General features: G+C 37.3%; 1 protein-coding gene across 21 annotated transcripts in view; it reads right to left on the bottom strand.

Moving 5' to 3' along the window:
* The window catches only part of Cdc42bpa (CDC42 binding protein kinase alpha), a 209,066-nt gene that overhangs the window by 83,627 nt on the left and 104,045 nt on the right, over positions 1 to 21,394 (bottom strand). For all 21 annotated transcript variants that reach the window (XM_028865457.2, XM_028865461.2, XM_028865471.2 and 18 more), the window contains exons 7-12: positions 19,028 to 19,228; positions 17,066 to 17,314; positions 14,771 to 14,850; positions 11,411 to 11,577; positions 8,432 to 8,554; positions 1,744 to 1,877 (exon numbers count right to left, since the gene is read on the bottom strand). In XM_028865457.2, the coding sequence (XP_028721290.1) occupies positions 1,744 to 1,877; positions 8,432 to 8,554; positions 11,411 to 11,577; positions 14,771 to 14,850; positions 17,066 to 17,314; positions 19,028 to 19,228 (954 nt within the window). The remainder of the gene's footprint in view (positions 1 to 1,743; positions 1,878 to 8,431; positions 8,555 to 11,410; positions 11,578 to 14,770; positions 14,851 to 17,065; positions 17,315 to 19,027; positions 19,229 to 21,394) is intronic.

Below are 21,394 nucleotides of genomic sequence, written 5' to 3' on the forward strand. Positions count from 1 at the left end.
GGACAGTGCTCCGTGGAAGACACACAAAAAAGCCAACAGCTATAGAAAGAGATATTCAAGATAAACTAATCACCACAGAAACGAAAAATCAAAAGCAGACTTAGACATCATTTTACAACTGTCAGGATGGTTATTACAGAAAAGACAAAAGCAAAGAAGCATTGGTTAGGATGCAAAGAAAATGACATTTTTTTCCTCCCACCAGAGGTCATTAACCAAATCACTTATTCATTATTTCATTATTATATCTTACTGGTATAATGTTTCTTTTCAACACTACATCTTATACTACATTTAGTACATCCAAAATATACTAGCAGAACTTTTAACACCAAAATGTACTAAAAATTGCCAAAAGACTTGTTTCTAAAAATCAAGATATTGGATTTGTATGTTTATTGTGTTAACTAAATTTGACTGTATAATACTACCAATACATACAAACTCATAAGCCACTAATATTACTACGTTATTATTAAAGGAAAAAGAATGCTTGTCATAAATGCCAAGTGCTATTATACTGCCTCTCGGTTGAGATGAATCTACACAAACCAAAACTCAAAACTGCAGTAAGTACAAACTAAAAGTATGCTCACCTAATTCATCTGCAATAACTCCCTTATCAGCATAAAGTTGTTTTATTTTAATTCCATTTTCTTACTGGTAGTAAGACTTATAATTTACCCCCAGAAGGACTTCATTCTACATTAATTAGTATTTTGTATATCAAATCATTAAATACAATTTATTCTGTGCCAGAAACTACTGTCTGCTATTGCCATTAGTCCCCCATTTGCTGCTGTTGTTAATGGCACTCACAGTACTTACCAACATGTGGTTCAAGTCTTTTCCTACTTTCTCTAGTGGGTTGTTATATAATCTTAGTTATGAATAAATTTTGTTGCAATGCCTAGTACCATTTAAATGTTACACAAAGTTCTTAGGAAAATGTCTAGTTTTTTTTTCCTTCATGCTGCTTTGGAAAAGAAAATGACATCTAAAGAATGAATAAATAAATCATGGAGGAGATTTTAAATTACTGCTTATTAGTGTTTGTACCAGCAAATTATAATGAAAAAAAAAATGAACATATGTGTCAAAGATACATGACCACATTAGCAATTAGAAAACAAATTAAGACTACAATTAAATATCATTTACAATTTCAAATCTGTATTTAAAATTTTTATTGATATTTGATTCTACTGTTTGTTCTTATGTCTTTTTCAGTAACATTCCTTTCTAAGTCAAAGCTTTTAACTTTGTAAATGAACAAAAGATTTTAACCTTTAAAGCTTTAAGAATTTGAGTTCCCTTATTACCAGCTAATGAAGAATGTCATACACCAAAGTAATTATTGAAAATGTAGGGGGGTGAGAGATGGCTCGGTGGTTAAGAGCACCTACTGCTCTTGCAGAGGACCCAGTTTTGGTTCCCAGCACCTATATTAGGCAACTTATAACTGCTTGTATCTCCAGTGCCAGGGGATCCAATGCCTCTGGCCTCAACAGGCACATACACTTATGTGCACATACCCCCACACAGATACACATAGTTGAAAATAAAATCAATCTTTAAAAAAATTAAACCATTTAAAACTAATGTTTTAGGTTATCATGCAAATTGTATTTCAAATTTCTATACAAAAGTATATATTGTCATTGATTAGGAATACTTCCAATACTCCAATTATAAAGGATGAAATGTAGAAAGAGCTTTAAGGATCCATCCATACATGCATACCTTATTTAGCTCCTCTCTTTCCTGCTGCAAAGTTTTGATTTGTTTTTCAAAAGCCTTGATTTGCCTAAAAGCATCATCTAGCTCCCGTCTCACTGAATTAGCTTCTTCAAGCTGTTGTTCCAAATGATTCATGTCTAAAACAAACAAACAAAACTTTAATTCAGACACACAACCTAAACAAATAAAAATAGAATATTGATATGCACAACGAGTAATAGTAGTATTTACTCAGAAAGAGAATTTAATTTTTATTTTCCCCATCTTTTGTATTAAAAGGCATATTGGTAGTTCTCTTCATTTGGGAAAATTATATAAGACAGATTTAGCATATTCTGGATAAGGTGCCAAAGACTATGCAATTAGAAAATAACTGCAAATAACAGGATTTTTTTTCTAAAATAAAACTTATTATTAAATTATTTTAAACTAATATATAAATGAGCCTATATTTATTAAAATCAAGACATATACTCAACTTGCATAAATTATATGTAGTATTTTGAAGAGAGTCTACTCTGAGATGCCAGTAATTCAGGCTACTGGGTTTCATAGGAAATAGCTGTCATTCATCCTCCTTTACGAAGAAAAGGTCTGCTTTAAGAACATTACAAGTATGTTATTGTGAAATGCTAACAACTAACTATAAACTCAAAGCAGTAAATATGTGCATCAGTCTGTTCCTTTAGGACCCACCTAAAGAAAACCAGCATTTCAAATGTTAACTAAAACATAATAACCACATTCAAACTTTTTCTTCTACACACTGCATGTAGAGTTAGGAATTTTAATTTCTATTTTGAAGCCTACCACACTATCATTTAAAGATACAAGAAATAAAGCACTTGGGTAGTCTAGGGCATCAGCAGAAATATATCTGCTAACTTCACAAAACCCAATGTTTACTTACAAGCAAGATAAAAACTTTACGATTTTGGAGAGATGTTACTATGAGTGCTTTTTCTCTTTGTCTCATATTGTAAAAATATCTTTTGCCTATTTAGTTGATTCATCTCCACATATGTAAATTATCCTTGAAAAGAATTTATACATCTTTATACAGAATTCACATCTGTATCAGTAAACTGCAAGACATTTTAATATTTCCAGTGTCTTATCAAAACATGAGTAATAAGTGCCTTCAATATATGAGGGAAGAAGACAATGAAGACAAAGTGTCTGGGAAAAACATATAGACTCCATCAGAAGGTCACCATGGTGATCAAGATGCTTTAGAAATGGCAACCCATATCCAGTAATTTTTCTCCTCACTCCAGGATTCCCGATACAATTCACCAACACTGGTGGGCTTCTTTTATCATTGCTGGTCTATTACCTGAGCAGCCGCCAGGGCTGGTTCTAGGTCAGTAAAGTTGGAGGCAGTACACAGGATTTGGATGTATTTGCCAATACCAGGGCAGTGACAGGGAATTTTAAAAGTGCATTATACATAATAAAAATTTCACTTAGAAAACAAAATAATCTTTATAGTTCATACAAAAGAGTTAAAAGAGGGCATAAATTTTCATTTTTTTTTTTTACCTGTAGACATTCAAATGTATATTTACTATCTGTTATATGGTATCTGAAGCTGATATAGACACTATATATACAGTAGGAAAACAGGTGTTGGCTCAGCCCTCTGAGAATTCAGAATATACTGAAAAAAAGCAGATATTAAAAAAAAACCCTAGAAATCATGGGTTTTAAGTTTTCTAAGATACGGCTCTAAGGAAGTCAGTCTGAAGTCAGTCATTGGTTGGCAGGTGTTGTGTATGCACAGACCCTATTCAAGAAGGGTCTCAGGACATGAGGATGAGGGTTTGACACTTTCTCCTTCGAGTCAAGCGGGTCTTGAGGGGCTTGCATTTACCTCTAGCTCTAATGTAAAAGTATTTCAAGTAGCTTGTGTCTAACAATGAAAGAAGTATAGCTTTATTTTCAATTTTACCACCATGTCTCCAGTGCCCATTACTTCCTAGAACCCAGCAAATAATTTATGTATGTCTGAATAAAGAATGCAACTCTGAATAAAGACTTTCCACCTGTCATAATTTGATCTTTTTGTGTGGTGAGTCAGAGAAGAGAAATGTACCTGGCAGTGAAAGACTAAAGCCCTAGGAAGGCTCTAAGGATCCGAGTTGGTCTCACTGCATCCAAGTGTAACGAGAAGGACAGAGAATGGGACTGGTCCGGGGGCTTCCTTCAACTACTTGTGTGATGTTTCCACTTGTGAGTTAATTAGAATAAAGTGAATTTACTTAAAGTTTTAAAAAATGCATGAATTTAAACAGTGGACATGAACAACTGTATAGCTGCTATGGGAAATGGAATAGGAATTCCTTTGAAAAAGAATAAAAAAAATATGATCCACAATTTCACTACGGGATATATACTCAAAAACAGTGAAAATAGGAACCTGACCAGAAACTATAAATTTGTGTTCATAACTGCATTATTACCCATGGCCAAAAGGCAAAGGCCACCCACATATCCAACGATAGATGAAGGCAAAAACAAAATCTATTATATGAATTAATGGAACACTGCTCAGCTTTGTAAAAGTGGAAAGCAGACATTTCTAATGTAGACATCCTACAGCATGGATGATCCTTGAGAACGTTACACTAAGTGAAATAAGGCAAACACAAACAATGAATACTGGAAGTTCTGCTATATGAAGTTTCTGAAAGAGTCAAATTTATGAAATAATAAAGTAGGGCCTTGAGGCAGTAGAAAAATAGTTACTGTTTTATTCTGTTTCTATTTAGAAATGATTAAAAAAGACAGCTGGTAATGACAGTTGTACAAGATGTGAAAATGTTCAATATTTCTCAATGAAGTATTAAAAACTGTTAAAACAATAAATTTTGCTAGATATATTTTACCACAATGTAAAAAGTTAAAAGGTGAAGGAAGGAGGGAGGGAGGGAGGGAGGGAGGGAAGGAGGGAGGGAGGGGATGTGGAGGGGGAAGGAGGGAGGGGGAGGGAGGGGCGAGGGAGAGAGAAGAGGAGGGTACTAGAGAAACAGAGTGAAAGAGCACACAGGAGTGACGATTACATATCCAACACAAGAAACCCTGTGAGCAAGAACAATTCCAAAACAAGAGGACTAACCCTTTCTCTCAACAGTCTTTTTACTGATTTTACTAATTTCATTCTGCCACTGGGAAATGATTTTAAAATGTGAGTCAAGAGCAGCCCAGCAAGTGTGGGATTTAGAAGACAGTGGGAGTGAAGCACAGGAAGGAAGCTGGGAGGAGCTGGGATCACACACTTCCCAAGACAGGATGACACTCTCTGTGTGCTATGTGGAGAATGAAGTTTGTTAAACATGCCTGTATTATTACAACGAGACAGAAATGTTGGGAAAAGGGTAGAGATGGGTTCAAAGAAGTGGTATTTCACTTATTCATCAACAAACACTGAGCTGGGTTTCTAATGAACCAAGTATAATCCTATAGGGACTTGAACATACTAGTGGATAAAATGACAGACATAAATCAATTCCAACCTCTGTTTTCAAAGAGCGGGTGCTCTGTGGTGAGTGAGGGAAGACACAGTACAGACACAAATATGTTAATACTGAGACATGTCATAGATAAGCAGGGGGTTATGAAAAAGATGTTTCCAGCAAATCAACAAGCATACACAGACAGAAGACAGACAGATGCTGACAGACAAACAAGTGAAAGGAGACAGAATTGAAATGGAAGGTGGGAAGCTCATATGTATGAAGGGTAAGCATTACATGGGATCTAAAAATAATCTGATGTGGGTAGAATCAGGGTATAAAAAGGGAGTAGTTACTACAAATAAAGCTAAAGAGAGACAAACACATGCATGGCAATGAAGGACTTCTAATCAGCATTGAGAAATTCTTGCATTGTCCTAGAGGCAAGGAGAATCCCCTGAAAATACATGCATGCATATTGAAGGGGCAACATCAACAGATCCATCTCTTAAAAAGCTGATTCTGGTGATTTCTATTTTTTTGGGAATTATAATTGATATATTTCCCATTGAGAACAAATAAAAATCTTGGACCTTACATTTTAAAGTGAATAAATGATCAATGAATAAGTAAGTAAGAAGACTAAGAAATGTGGTGAGACCAGCTGGAACGTTGTGACCTGTAGAATAAAAGTAGTGGGCTCCCAGGTTTTCTTTTCATGTATCCCAGAAGTGGACCTTAAGAAGATGGCAACCTAGAAAGGCAACACACATAAGGAACACAGCTGCCCCAAATCCTGGTCTTCTGGGGCAAAGAACCAAGGACAGGCTGTCGGGTACTCGTCTATTAGTAAAGGAGAAGACGGCGTTCTTATGCAGATGAAGAGAAAGGGGCCTATGAAGAAAACTGCAAGTTCTTCCTATATCTTAGAGGGAACAGCAGCTGGATTTAAAAGGAAGACTAAGGGCCAAAACCAGAGTCTGGAATACTAAGGAAAATTAGTTAGAATGAGTGCAGCCCGGTATGAGATAGCCAAGCAGACCTGAGAAGAGGCTTGAAGAAGCCATTGAAGCAAGGCCGAAGATGGCAGGCCAGCTGGCTAACCTCCATGAGACCTTTTTCCTCTAGGAAAAACATGGAAGGCACTATTGTTTATTGCATATTCTTGCTTTTAATGCATTGTTTCTAATGCAAATAACTTACAATAGACTAAGTAATAAGAAAGAATGGCTTCTAAAGTGCTGGACCTATTTCAGGAAAGAAACTGTAGACCATCCCATAGATAAAGAGCTAACCAATAACACTCTAGCTACTTTTTAATGGCTCTGAAAACAAATGAAGATTAACATAATGAATAGTTAGCAAGACACCAGCAAGGTCAAAAGGTAGTAATGGTGTTCAATTAGCTTAACTAGCTAGCAATCAGTCAAGGTCAGTAACTAAGGCAGACTCAGAGATGGATAAAGGCGGGCTTCAACTATTCCCAACTGTGTGTGGGCAAGCATGAATGTAACACGATCATCTCCCTGGTTGGTTCAGGGAGGACATGCACAGAGCACATGGGTCTTCTATTCACTTAACCTTTGATGACCCCAGGCAATTAACCAATCTCCAAAGAGATTACATCTGTCTTTGTCCAGTTTCTGTCACTGCCCTATAGAAACCCCACAGAAAGGAAATTCAACAGCTTTTTCTATTCTTTGATACTCTTCCCAACTCTTGGAAATTCATCTCCCTTTTCCACAGTAATACTTAGTAAAGACTGTCTCCATACTGTTTATGCACTAGAAGAATCTACCTTCCATTTCCATTGGGGTAAAACAACAAACTCGGAGCCACTACCCCAGGTTGGCCTTTGACGTCTTAGGTCTTTGCATCATGTTGAGTGGGCCATGAACGGTCCTGTCATTCTCCAAAATCATTAATAACAGATAAATAAAACAAAAAAAAACTCTTAGGAAACTACACTTATATTTGACTTAAAAATCACAGAAACACATATAACATGGCCGTGCACATCTTTAATTCCAGCACTCAAGAGGCAGAGGCAGGCAGATCTCTGAAACCTCTGTATTCCCATGCTGCCGCCTGTCAACCATGGGAGCTAAATTTGAATTTCTAAGCTGAGGCTACAAAGAGATGCCAAAGCACACCCACAAAGGTGGCGTTTTAAAAACAAACCAACAACAACAACAAACAAGAACTGGTTAAGATTAAGAGGTTTCCACAGAGTCAGTGGAGAACAAATTGGGAATTAGACTTCACCTGGCAACAAAGAGATGTCAGTATGCCCATGAGCCACAACAATGACCAGTATGCAAGATATTCCTAAGGGTGTAGGAGTGGCATGCACACCTTGGCAGCAATCAATAGCTATATAATTAGACTTAAGACATGCTCAATAGAGGGAAATTATGCCTGTATGAATAACAAATAATATAACTAGACAGAAAACCAACGTGACTATAGAAAACCTCAAAAATATTCTCCACCACTAGTATCTAATAAATATTTATGAAACAAACCATCTAGAATAGCAAGAATGCACATTTATCACAAGTGCCCAGAGAATATAGGTTAAGATAACCATATCTTAGGCACAAAACAAACCTCAACAACTCTAAAAGAGCTGAAATTACAAGGGGTATTGTAAAAGTGATTAGAGAAATACAGAAGTTAATTCTTCAAGCACACAAAGTAAATGACATACTTCTCAATTTGAATCAAAGTGAAAAAATTTTAAACATTTGAACAAGAAGGAAAATACGACATACTGAAATTTTGTAGGGCACAGTGATGTCAATACTAAAGGAGGAATTATAGCCCTTGTTCTATATGATTTGTTACTTGATGCTCATATATGTTCTCTTGTCTGCAGCAACCCTTCGCTTCTTCAAACCTCACATCTACTTCACACTCATCTATACAATTTTCCAGGCAAATTCTAACACTGGTAGCTCTGTTTGTCATCTCTGGTCTCTCTAGGTGGTGTGCCTTCTCTGTATTCCCTATGTACGGTTTTCTACTTCACCCAAAACCCCTTCACCTGTGTGGCAATAGTGACTTACATATTTACTTTCCAGATCAAATTATGAACTCCATGAAACCAGAACTAATTTTTATTTGCCTCTTCTTCAGTGTCATATAACTCATAACATCAACAGGATGCAACAGTTAGCATGAGTAAAAGCATGTCTTAAAATCTACTCAAGTAATGACAAGCCTCAGAAAGTGACCTGCTACTTGTTTCCTTAGTTTCTCGATCTCTTCTTTCAGGCTTTTAATTTCCAAATCTTTGCTTGCTGTTAGTGGACCATCAACAGTTGAATACTGCAGAGCTTGAACAGTCTGTGTTGACTCTGAAAAGAAAACAGAATGCAAGAAGGAAAATCAGAGACGTACAGTTTTTAAAGCTAATGTCAACATATCTCTACACAATTTTTTTTAATAGTTCCAAAACATCTGGTCAGAACACCTACTCACTGAAAAAGCTTAAGATCACATGAAAGCATACAGTTCCACTGCATCTTTTTAAAGTTTGTAAGCAAGATCTCCAAATGCATAGACTTGAATGACTCAACTTTCTAATATATGAGACTTGGGGTTTGAAGTACTATTGACCAACTATAACAAAGAATTAACTAACTATTCAGACATTATTTCCTAGCAGAGACCATCATCTTGAGAAAACAAATAATCACATTTCATATAACATATGAAGAACTGAATAAGACATGAAGAAAGGTTTAGATGTACTGTTACATAGTGTGTAGGCATGGAGACCTTCTGGATTTTATATAGGAAATTAAAGGACCAGCTACAGGACCTTTGATTTGGCTTATCAATTTAGTTAAAACACTTGATAGAAACAGAGATCGCCTGGCAGTGGTGGCGCACGCCTTCAATCCCAGCACTTGGGAGGCAGAGCCAGGTGGATCTCTGTGAGTTCGAGGCCAGCTTGGGCTAACAAGTGAGTCCCAGGAAAGGCACAAAGCTACACAGAGAAACCCTGTCTCGAAAAACCAAAAAATAAATAAATAAATAAATAAATAAAAATTAAAAAAAGAAAAGAAAAAAGAGAAACAGAGATCAATTTATCTTGAAGTTGTATATAGAAGATAAAATTTATGAAGCAATATGAACACTATAATAAGGCTTATCTCCCAGGTACTAGCAAAAGACATAGAATAATTTATAATCCGAAATGAAACCACCTTTTGTCCTAAAACAGCTTTTCTGCTACTTATGAAAGGGTTCCAAAATAAGGTCCCTCTTAGTGCAGTTCTTGGTGAATTAACACAAATCACACACATAAATAAAATGCATCATGAAGCTTACATGCATGGTCACCACTATGCATTTCTTAGCCTGAATGAAAAGTATAAGATATACTACATCATACATGTGATCATTACCTCGGTATCTAAAAAGCATTTTTTTATCAGGTTCAAAACATATTAAAATCAATTCTGTTTTATTTATTTGGAAAAGAACACCCACTGTTTTAGTTTATTTAAAAGACACTTAAATTCAGGACTTGGAAGACAGTTTAGTCAGCAAAGTTTGCTTTGCCCAAATACTGTACTCGCTTAGAAAATAACAACACTCTCTTAGAAAAGAATTAAAGAATTCAAACATCAAAAGCACACAAAGTCTAGGGTAGGGAAAGCTCTCATTTGTAATGAAATGGAACAGGAATGGCTATTACTCTATTGTTTCTTTTGCTAGAAGTGAAAATATACTAAATAACTTTGAACTATAAAACTTATAAGCACTTAAAAAATCTTTTTTGTAAACCCATTATGGAACTGTGAAGCAAAGGCCAAATAAAATGACCCACAGAGGAGTAAGCCAGTCTGAGACAGAAGGCTGTCTCGTGGCTCTAACCTGGAGCCTTGCCCAGGCTGAAGCTTGACCGAAATTGAGGAGTATCTTTTTTGCGGAGTGTTATATATGTTACACATGCCATTGCACTCACACAGAGGGCAGAGGACAGTCTTTAACAGTCAGGTCCTCTCCTCCTACCGTATGGGTTCCAAGGTTACACCTGAGTCGTTCGGCTTGTCAACAGGTGCCATCTTGCTAGCCTCCTAAAATTGAGGACTAGTATGCTGAAAAACCCACCAAGTCTTCTGGAAAATGTGGGGGTAGAGACTAGTACACTACTTAGCGAAGTAATTCTTATCCTATCAGTGTATCTGCTGTATCTGCATCGAGTCAGGGACAGAGGCAGTCTCCTCACCAAGGGATTTACTTACTCCTTCCATCTTGTGAAGTAGTAAGACATGGAGGCTGAAGAACAGAACAAATCTCCCAGAGTCATAAGCAAGGGAGAAAGAGACCCTACCAGGCTCTACCTAATCCTCCCTTCACTTCTGATGTTAGAGATGGATTGAATTTAATAAAGATTGCTGTCCAGCCTCGTTCAAGCTCAAATAGTGATTGGATAAAGAGTGGGAAAACATTTTCTGAGGCAGAAATAGTATTAACTCAATTGTCTCTATTTTCACTCATATTAGTCATACAGTTAAAGTTGTGAGGCATTTGGAACGGCAGGAGAAAACAGAGGCAGCAGCAAACTCAGGGACTCTAGAAATCAGCAGACACTCTGATGAGGAACACACACATGCACAAGAGAGGATGCAGGGAACCAGGCATCCTTCCACAAGTACAGCAAGAGCCTCTTAAGGAAAGGGGGGAGCGAGGGGGCAGGGGAAGTATCACCAGCCACCAGTGAGAAGGAGGTGTAAAGGAACTCGGCAACGTTGCCTGCGGGGTTCTGTGACACTGAGTAGACTAGAGAAAGATCAAAATCACCACAGACAAAGAAGTACAGAAGCCAGAAGCTTACAGTGTGTTTTCAAATCACCACCGAGGGTGACGGTAATGATGTGTAAGGACTATCAGAACTATCATGAAAAGTCACTCAAGTGTTATGTCCGCGTGAGAAGGGTACTTTTTCCTGACAGTTCCATGCTCCCATCCACGTACACTTACACATACATATCTACACCTATAGAAAGACACATCATTGTGTTGTTTACGACTATATGATGTTTACATAAATGGTGTTATACTCTTTTCTGCATATATTTCTACAAGTACATTTTTTACCATTTACAAAAAGACTCCTTTTGAAGATAAAACAATCCCTTGTAATGCAGCTTAAAACACTTTAAGTTCAATTCAAATAAGGAAAATATTAAAATATTTACCTTGAAGTTTTCTAGTAAGTTCAAGCTTTTCCTGTTCCAGCCGCTTAATTCTTCTTTCATAAGCTTCAGTTGCTAAGTTATTATCGAGAGTTCTCTGGACATTTACATCAAGGTCCAATGAGGTGGGACCTGCTGTGACTCTTAAACAGCTCCGGTCAGAAAGAACACTGAATGAAAAAACAAAATGTTGGTACATATTGCAATGAAGTGTGAAGAAAAAAATTTTTTTAATTCTTCATATAAGACACAGATTTGAATGTCTATAGTAAAATATCTAGAATCCCATAGAATTACATAAAAATTTTTCTACGAAATTACCATAAGCTTACATAAATATTTTATGTAATAAATGTAATAAGCTTACATTACATATTTTTAAATGAAAACTTCTATCATCAAATTACTTTTAAATTCAAAACCCTGTAAGTTATAAACAAAGTTTATTGAAGGGTTATTAGTAGTTTAAAACAATCTGACAAGTTTGCTGAAACAGTAGACAAAACCATCTACATGTGTTCATTAACAGAATCTGAAACTCAAAACTCTAAAGGGAGGTACTGTTCTGAATGCACATTAAAGATATTTGAGAGGATGGCCAGCCATCAGTGAATCATCCCTAGACAAAGAAGTAGAGGCAACTAATGACAGCTGAGAGAGGGAGAATTAGTCTTCCTGAGAGATGAGCTACCTAATTATTTATCTAAAACTAGGTAGTCAGCCCTGAAATCATATACACACAAGCAACACTGAATGGACTCAGAAAATTGTATTTATATATTTATGGTGTGTGTGTGTGTGTGTGTGTGTGTGTGTGTGTGTGTGTGTGAGAGAGAGAGAGAGAGAGAGAGAGAGAGAGAGAGAGAGAGAGAGAGAGAGAAATAATAATCATCAAAGAAAAAAATCCATTAATTTGAGAGTCAGTGAGGAGGTGGACACAAGAGGAGCTGGAGAGAGTGGACATCGGAGGGACTGGAAGAAGAAAAGGGAAGAGCATAATGTAATTGTATTTTAATTAAAAAAGTTTTAGATACACAAAACTCTTTGCCAATCATTTAAATTCTAGCAACAGGGATAGAAATAAAAGTATATAAAATATTCAGCACATTAGAAAGTGTTAACTGCTAAAGAGAAAATACTAAACAGGAAAGAGAGAAGACAGAAATGAGATGGAGTAGTCAGAAAAGCTGTGCATATGCAGGCAGCTGAGGAAAGTCAAGTGTAGGGCACCAGTCAAGCTAGTATACAGGGTGAAGACCAGTCTGGGAACAGAAGCCTGATCATCCCCAGGCAAGGCTCTGGGGCCTGAAGGAGGCCTGTGCAAATGGAACACAGCAAACAACAGGAAGAGCAGGAATAGAAGATGACAGAGACAGTTGTACCAGGCCTTACAGGGACCCTGCTCTGTTCTCAGAACACAAAGAAACAGAATTGGGGAGTAGAAGGAAATGGCCATGAACAAGGAGAACAGGGCAATTTTGATAGATGTACGAAATGTAAGGAGTTATTAACATATTACACAGGCAGTTAAGCCAGGCTTTAAGCAGAAGGCAAGGTGGTCTCATGTCATTAGGAAATGTATAGAGGAAGCTCCATGGCTGAGCCCTAGAACACTTTGATACTCAGAAATTTGGGAAAGGAGGACTTGTGATATTTTATTTGTGCTTTAATAAATAAAGCTTGCCTGGAGATCAGAGGAAAAGGCCAGTTGTTATAAGTAAACACAAAAGTCAGGCAATGTTAGCATACACCTTTAATCCTATCACTTGGCAGGCAGGGATCTATCTGTCTGGATCTCTGTGAGTTCAAGGCCACACTGCAAACAGAGCCAGGTGTGGTGGCACACGCCTTAAATTCCAACACTAGTTAACCATGGAGGTCTGGAGGTCTGTACAGACAGACAGGAAGTGACAGAGCTGGGCAGGAAGAGGAAGTGATATAGCTGGACAGAGAGCAAATCAGATGGCAGAACAGCAAGGCATATGTGCATGGGTAGACAGGAAGTATCTCGCACTTGGAAGCTGCCGAGTTTGTGAGGTGAGGTTCACTGTGGCTTTCCCTATTTCCCTGATCTCTCAGGTTTTCACCCCTATATCTGGCTCCGTGTTTTTTTTTTATTTATTTAATAAGACCATTTATAAATTCATCTACAAAGACTCAAGTTTGGAGCCTGAGAAACGGACACAAGTGAAGTGTTTCACACGGAGCAGTGGCAAGAGTGGAGAGGGCAAGTGGACTGGAAGTAACCAGTCCACCGAGGGCAGGAGCCAACCAGTGCTGGTGAGAGCAGACTGCATGAAGGGACTGCGGCACAAACCCGAGAGGAGGCATTCAAGAAAGAGCAGTGTAAAAACTGGACAGTCAGGTAGTTTAGTTATACACCGAAGAATTAACTGGTATCAGGCACAAGATCCAGAAAGGCTTTCTATTTTAAGATGGAAGAAATAATTACATGTCTGGTGAGATGGTTGGCAGAGTGTAAGGATGTGGATAGCACATAAAGGAGAAAAACTTATGACATAAATGTGAACAATACATTAAGCTAAGCAGGAGGCAATGGAAGGAGTCGGCCCTAGGCAGGCATTGTCACGGTCCATCCTTGAGAAGAGCTTGTGAGTCTGGGGGACAGAAGAAAACAGTGGCAGGAACTTGCAGCTGCTGTCTGGAGTTGGTGTCAATTATCAGGGATGGAGGAAGAAGATCATCAGCTGAGAATGAGGGTAACCAAGATTTGCAAGAATGAAGTATGAAATGGTTACCTTGGTACATACAGGGCAGGACAAACCAAGGAGAGTCAGTGTGTTTATCACACAGTCCACAGTACTTAAAGCTGGAGAACCTCAATGTAAAGTTAGCCTGGTTGCTAAGAACCATCTGTCTGCTCCAGCCACTTTCCACTGCTTAGATTTTCAATAAAGAACATTCACTCAACAAGAGAGTCCAGTAGCTGAGAGACAGCTAAAGGGACTGCTGTGGCACACAGGAAGTGGTTACTGTGATTCTTATGGGACATGGAAGAGAGGAATTGGAAGACAGGAATGGAGTGAAGAGTGGGATGAACAATGGCTGGGAATCTGGTGCTTGACATATACAGGACATTCCTTAAGTGCCTTGGTGCTGGTTCCTGCCCCATTCCCCATGGGTTCGACTCTTGAGCTATTTGTCCTCATAATTTCCCTCCAAATAGTTGCTTTGTGGGTAGTTTATTCTATTTATGATACCAAAATAGACTATCCTTTCTTTTTTTTCACATTTGAACCCAGCTCCACGCCTTAACTACAGCCATGTATATGACATTTTCAACCTTCAACCTACTTTACTTTTTCATAAATTACCCAACTTCACTTGACTTTTGAAACTTACCAGCTACTAGTATATGTAAAACCAACAAAAGGTAGATGATGGCCAGAAAATGCAGTATGTGTTGGTGGAGGCATTGTTTCCTAGAAGAAAAATAAAAAGAATACCAATCTGGTTAGAAATCTATAGGTTGGACTATAAATTTACTTACGATCTTCCTATGTCTGCCTCCCAAGTACTAAAATTATAGGCATGTTTGATCACACACAGTTTAAAAGCAAAATTTATTTGCAAATGGAAAATCAATAACCTCAGTGCTCATGTGGTCACTGGAGGTGTGTGCAAGAGAGGATGTGCAATGTCCTTTGCTCATGTGGTCACAGAAGATGTGTGCAGGAGAGGATGTGCACTGTCCTTTGCTCACGTGGTCACTGAAGGTGTGTGCAGTAGAGGACGTGCACTGTCCTTTGCCCATGTGGTCACTGAAGGTGTGTGCAGTAAGGATGTGCACTGTCCTTTGCGCACGTGGTCACTGAAGATGTGTGCAGTAGAGGACATGCACGGTCCTTTGCTCACTTGGTCACTGAAGGTGTGTGCAGTAGAGGACGTGCACCGTCCTTTGTCCCTCCTGCTGAGATTGAACATGGAATGCTCCTCTTTTCTCACACTGGAAGCAAATGTCCTTGGCACACTTTATAAATGTTTTTGTGCCTTTTATGACAGTATCTCATGTAAAATAGCTCCCAGAATGCTATTTGATAATTACTTTTATTTTTCTTAAAATTTCAAGACAGGGTCTTGCTGTATGGCCTAAGCTAGACATGAACTCATGATCCTTTCCCACCAGACTTCCCATCAGAGTACTAAGATTATAGGTGTGTGATACCACACCTGGCTGCCATCTAATGTTGCAACATAAAAAAGGTAATCATGTGCCGTTACAGAGAAAACATGTTTTAGATAAACTCTGTTTTAGGAGTAAGTTATAGTGCTGATAGACTTGAGCTCAGTGTTAGTGAATCAATGGTATATATTATCATATAAAGTATCTTTAAACAGAAGTACATAAAAAAGGTTTTTATATTCAAAGTTGTTAAAAATGTGACCAGAAACAAACTTTATGTTTCTTTAATTTGGGGATCTTATACTATAATTGCAACATTTCTCCTTCCTTTTCCTCCCTCCATCTCCTCCCATATACACCTCCCTACTCTCCTTCAAAATCATCAACCTTTTATTTCCACAGAGCAATGGTCAATGTCAACTAACTTGGTGCTCATCATAACTTTATAAGATACAAGTACTGTGAATAATTAAAATCAACTGCATATTCACTTAACTTGGAAAGACTCAGAATTACTGTCAACAGTGAATATAATTTAAAAAGTGGTGAGGAAAATCCACCTAATTCCTTCTTGTGAAGTTTAAACAGTTTAACAGCTCACATTCATCTCGAACACAGTACTTAAGAGTAAAAGGTGATATAAAATTAATATAAAATTTAGTACTGAACTAAAACCAAAGATATACAATTACTGAATAAATTAACAGCTTAAAATAAGACAGCTAGAAAATAAACCCCAAATTTTAGGTTCTGATTTTCTGAAATTTGACTCTGTAGAACCTAGTGATTTAGAGCAGAATCAACACAGTGTGCTGGGCTTGTTACAGTCCACGAGCTGCAGAGAAGGGAACTACTTGGCTCAGGCAGAGACACTACCTCAGGAAAGGCAGGCTACAGACTGACTTTCCACATTCATTTCCTACCCAGCTGGCTATTTTAACAACACTGTGGGTGGTGGGTTTGAGCCTACTAAATGAAGTTTGTCCGTCTAGCAGGAAGGTGTCAGCTCCTCACTCCATGCTGTCAGTACAGCCAAACAAGTGATGGGTGAGAGGTAGCGGGGTGTGGTATGTATGGTTTCAACCAAAGTTCAATAATTTTTCATGAACAAATACTTCTTTATTGCCTTTTGGTTATAGTAATCCCTAAAATGTTTTGCCATTTGTTTCCAGTTTCATGATTGGTTTTAGGAAGGGTTTATCATCATCTTCTCTTTGAAATCATGAAATACACTTTTTAAAGTGTCTAATCTTGTCTTCTTAGGAAACCTACTGACACAATTCTCTAAAAAACAGGTCTTTGAATTTTGCTTTTGGTCATGGGTGACTATACTGAATTCAGTTAAATCTCTTAATTTTTTTGGTACACGAGAGAATAAGCACTGGAAGTCATAACTACTGTGTGACCAATAACAGAAAAATAGTCCTGGCACCAAACTAATACACAAAATGTTACTTTATAACCATCCTTAAAAGAACCAGAAGGGCAGGACATTTTTATAATGTCATACTTACAGAATTTTTTAAACAGTCATCATCCACATCAAAATTTGATGTATCTGTTGGGCTACTAACTTCTGGAATATAAGGTGCTTCACAGTTTCGAATATTATCCCAATCAATTCCACTGAAAAACGGATGTTTCTTAAAGTCTTCTATTCCATTTTGGCCAAGTCGATGTTCTCTGCTACAAATGAGTCTTCGAATAAGATCCTTAGCATTTTCAGACACATCAGTCACTTGGGGTGGAAACTGAAACCTCTCCTATACAGACAAAAATAAAGTATAAATACAAATCAGCAGTTTTCTTACAAAATGGTGGTAAACTTGTTTAAATATATTTCCTTTTGAAAAACATGCAGTGTTTGATGACACAGAGCATTGATACTGTGGAGAGATACAGGGATGATGAGAAATAAATCCTTTTCCTAAAAAAAGTTTTAGTTCTCTAAGTGACTTCATGATGGAAGAACTACAAAGAGAGGTCAGATGCTACAGGATCTCAAGCTGATGAGGTGGATCTGATTAAAAGTAGCAGAATTTAACTCAATAGTTCAAAATAATGTAGATTATTGATAATGTCCAGGTACAATATAAAATATTAGTTCATCATCGAACACTTAAACTTTAACATGTATCTGGCACTAGTCAAAGTGATTTACTTAACTATTTAATCCTCACAATAATCACATTGGGTAGAACTACTATGATGATAGTCTTGTAGAAGAGGTACACAACCATTTTCTCAATGCCATACAACTAATAATTGACAGGAAAGGGTCTTCCACTGAACTCTCCAGACCTGTGCTGTTAAGCAGCATGCTACACTGAAGTGACTTCCTTCTGAATGGTATACGTGCTACTCACAACCTTTAACTTCTCCCTGTCTTTCAGCTCTTCATAACTACTTACTGCTCTAACTTTGCAGCTTGGTAGAAGACACAAAGTCTATAAAATTGATTTATATGCATAAACACCAGAACCAATGAAAAAGTACAGATTACCCTATTCTGGGGACACTCAGTTTCATACTGAGGACTTTTGCAACTGTTCACAATCATCTGGAAGGGGACAGTTTACTCTCTTCTGCACTGTCTGTTTTGATCTTGTTCCTCCAGTGTATCTGGACTGCAGTCAGTGTTTTGTGACCATTAACACTAGAACATGATAAGTACATATCTTTGTTCTAGATATTTCCACCAGGTAGACTTCTAGACCCAACCTTGCTCCATCAAAAGATCTAACCACAACTTTAAGGCTCAAGATGTATACCTGTTAACTTTGGGACAGTAAGTTACAATTTGCAACCCTGTCAACAGAATCTGAGGAGTATCCATGATGCTTTATTAGAACACAGAATACAATTTTTCAATTTGTCTTTGCCATATTGACAGAAGAATTTCAGTAAAACAAAACTGTGATTGTTGTGTGTGTGTGTCCATGGTTGTGTGTGTGTGTGTGTGTGTGTGTGTGTGTGTGTGTGTGTGTGCGCACATGAGTGCCAAGCTGTCCATGTGAAGGTCGGAGGACAACTCTGTGGAGTCACGCCTCTCCTTCCATCTTTCCATGCATTTCAGGGATTAAACTCAGGCCACCAGGCATGCACAGCAAGCACCCTAGCCATGGAGTCATCTTGTTGGCTCCAAAGAATCTCAATTTTATCTTTATTCACACTTCGTTTCTTACTAATAATGCTGAAAATTTTTATATGCATACTTGTCATGATTGTACATAATATAGAGTAAAAATTAATAAAAACTACTTTTGAACTCTGTTAACTATAGAGACCAATTTTTCTATTTAGGAGCACTTTTAAATAAAATATGGGGAAAAGTTAAAACTGTTTCACAGATTGTGATTTTCCCCTACTAAGCAAAAGAATATGACTTTCCATTGTTTTCACATCTTTAATATCACATTACTTTAACTTACTATATGTATTTACTGTAAAAATTATAAAAAAATAATTATACTAACTTTGTGGTTCATGATTTTTCCATATGTCTCCACCAGAGATTCAGCATAGAATGGTGTTTCTCCATAAAGCATCTCATACATACAGACCCCCAAAGACCACCAATCACACTCAGGTCCGTATCTGCCTTTTCCATCTTCCATAGCTTGAAGGATTTCAGGAGAAATATAATCTGGAGTTCCAACTGCCACTGAGGACTGGACCTGAAGAAGTTCATATTTTTATTAACATACTATATTAGAAAAATGATTTTAAATTAAAAATAGTTGAGTAGATAGTATTATAATATTTTTGTTATCTAAATTTAGTCTCCTAGTTTACAGAATGATTTTATATGGCCTCTATATTAATACTTTTCATTACTCATAACCCTAATGAACTTTTACTATAGCTGAATGCATTTAAGGGAACAATATGATTTGAATCATTACAGTCATCAACAATAAAATGAATATTTTACTTACAACATTATTATTGTTCAATTTTGTTCTGGTTGGTTGTCAGAGACAAGGTCTTGCTATATATCTGAGGCTAGCCTCAAACTCACAATCCTCCTGCCTCAACTTCCCAAGTGCTAGGATTATAGTATACTACTATATTTGCTTTCTTACTGTTTTTTAATATTTATCTGTGCAATCAATATATATACAGATATATGTATAATGGAACTGAAAATTCACAATTAGACATGAAGAGTACAACCCATTCTGATTAACACTGATAATAATTTTAAATTCCTAAACAGAAGCCTAAGAAAACTAACCGTTGATTAGTTATTGTACATTAAGTTCTTGGTTGCACTGGACATGATGGCACACATCTTAAATACTAGCCCTGAGAGGGATCTCTAGGACTTTGTGGCCAGTCTGATCTACACAGCAAGTTCCAGGCTAGTCAAGGACATTATATAGTGAGACCCTGCCTCAAAAGAAAAAAAAAATTATTTGGAAAAATTATAAAAGGGAAGGAAAATACAGACTTTAAAACCAAAATTCTTAATTTTAAAAAGTTGAAAATATAATTCCAGCAAGTTAGACAGGTGAAAATGAAATGATCCTTTTCCTTCTAGTGTCTGGAAGAACTGGCTGTACCATTTTACACTCTAGCAACAGTGCCCAGGGCTCTCGGTCACCCACACTTAGACAACACTTGTATTCTCTGGTTGGCAGCCGCTTCCCACCAGGCAGGAGATGCTACTACGGTGGGATCCCAGGCTTTCTGACTTCTTTCTCTAATGACAGTTTAGGACCAGAGAAGTACAGTGCTCGCCTAGCTATGCAAGAGGCTCTGGGTGGAGGATCAATACCCATTACTCTGTCCTACCAAAGGCATATTAACTCAATAAAACACAGGAAGAACATAAAACCAAACAGACATGCAAACATTAAAAAATAGAATGAAAATTAATCAGTATAAAACTATCTGTAAAGCCAAAGAGAAGAAAGCAAGTTCTGAACTGCATAAGAAACAGGTAATGGCTGTGCTATACAATTGTTCAAGATTTAAAATGAGTAAAGGTGGGACAGGGGTGTGCTGTTTGTTACATAAGACCCTCATTTGGCAGGATCACTTTCAAGCTCCGGTTTGTTTTATCAGGGCTTGGCTCTAAATTCAAACATTAAAGTAGATACAAAATGTTACAAAGTTAATGGCCAAAACTCATGGTGCTGGTTCTCCTCCTCCAGCACTGCTTAAGTCTGGTCTGCTATTCTGTGTCCCCATGGCTATCACTCATCTATGACTCCACAATGCAGGGTGCAGGTGGTCCAGCCTTTATGATTAATTTGGGGAACTTTAGGCCTGCCTTTACACAGGGCCAATATCAAGTCTTCCAGATCCCAGCAGCTAAAGCTACCTCAACTTCAGATCCCAAAGTCTGAAGAAATGTTATGCTATGCTCTAACACTGACCATGTCAGGAAAGTCAGGAATGATCCCAATGCTAAGCAATCAGGAGTCTGGCACACTTCAAGAGTTCGTTTCTGTTAGGAATAAGTATAACAAGCCAATGCTGGCCACTGTCTGATAAAAGCTGTTTTTATGCTTGGTATTATTATATTTATTATATTATATATTATATTATATATTTATTAGTATTATTATAGTAGGAAGGATAATTCAGTACCAATTATTCCGTTCAATGGGGCCAAATTCTTAAGTCACATAATGCATTTTCAAAATCACCTAAGGATAACTTTTCAGACTCAAATAACTAGTCAAGAATAATGGTGACATATTCATGACTTTGGAATTTATTATACACAAATGTTTTCCAAAAATTCTGCCATTAAAGTAATATACATTCGGGCCTCTGTAAAAGACAAGAAAAATAAAGAAATTTTTTAAGTAATGTGGTTGGGGAGATAATTC

This window comes from Peromyscus leucopus, chromosome 15 (assembly GCF_004664715.2).
Source record: "Peromyscus leucopus breed LL Stock chromosome 15, UCI_PerLeu_2.1, whole genome shotgun sequence".
Taxonomy (NCBI): domain Eukaryota; kingdom Metazoa; phylum Chordata; class Mammalia; order Rodentia; family Cricetidae; genus Peromyscus; species Peromyscus leucopus.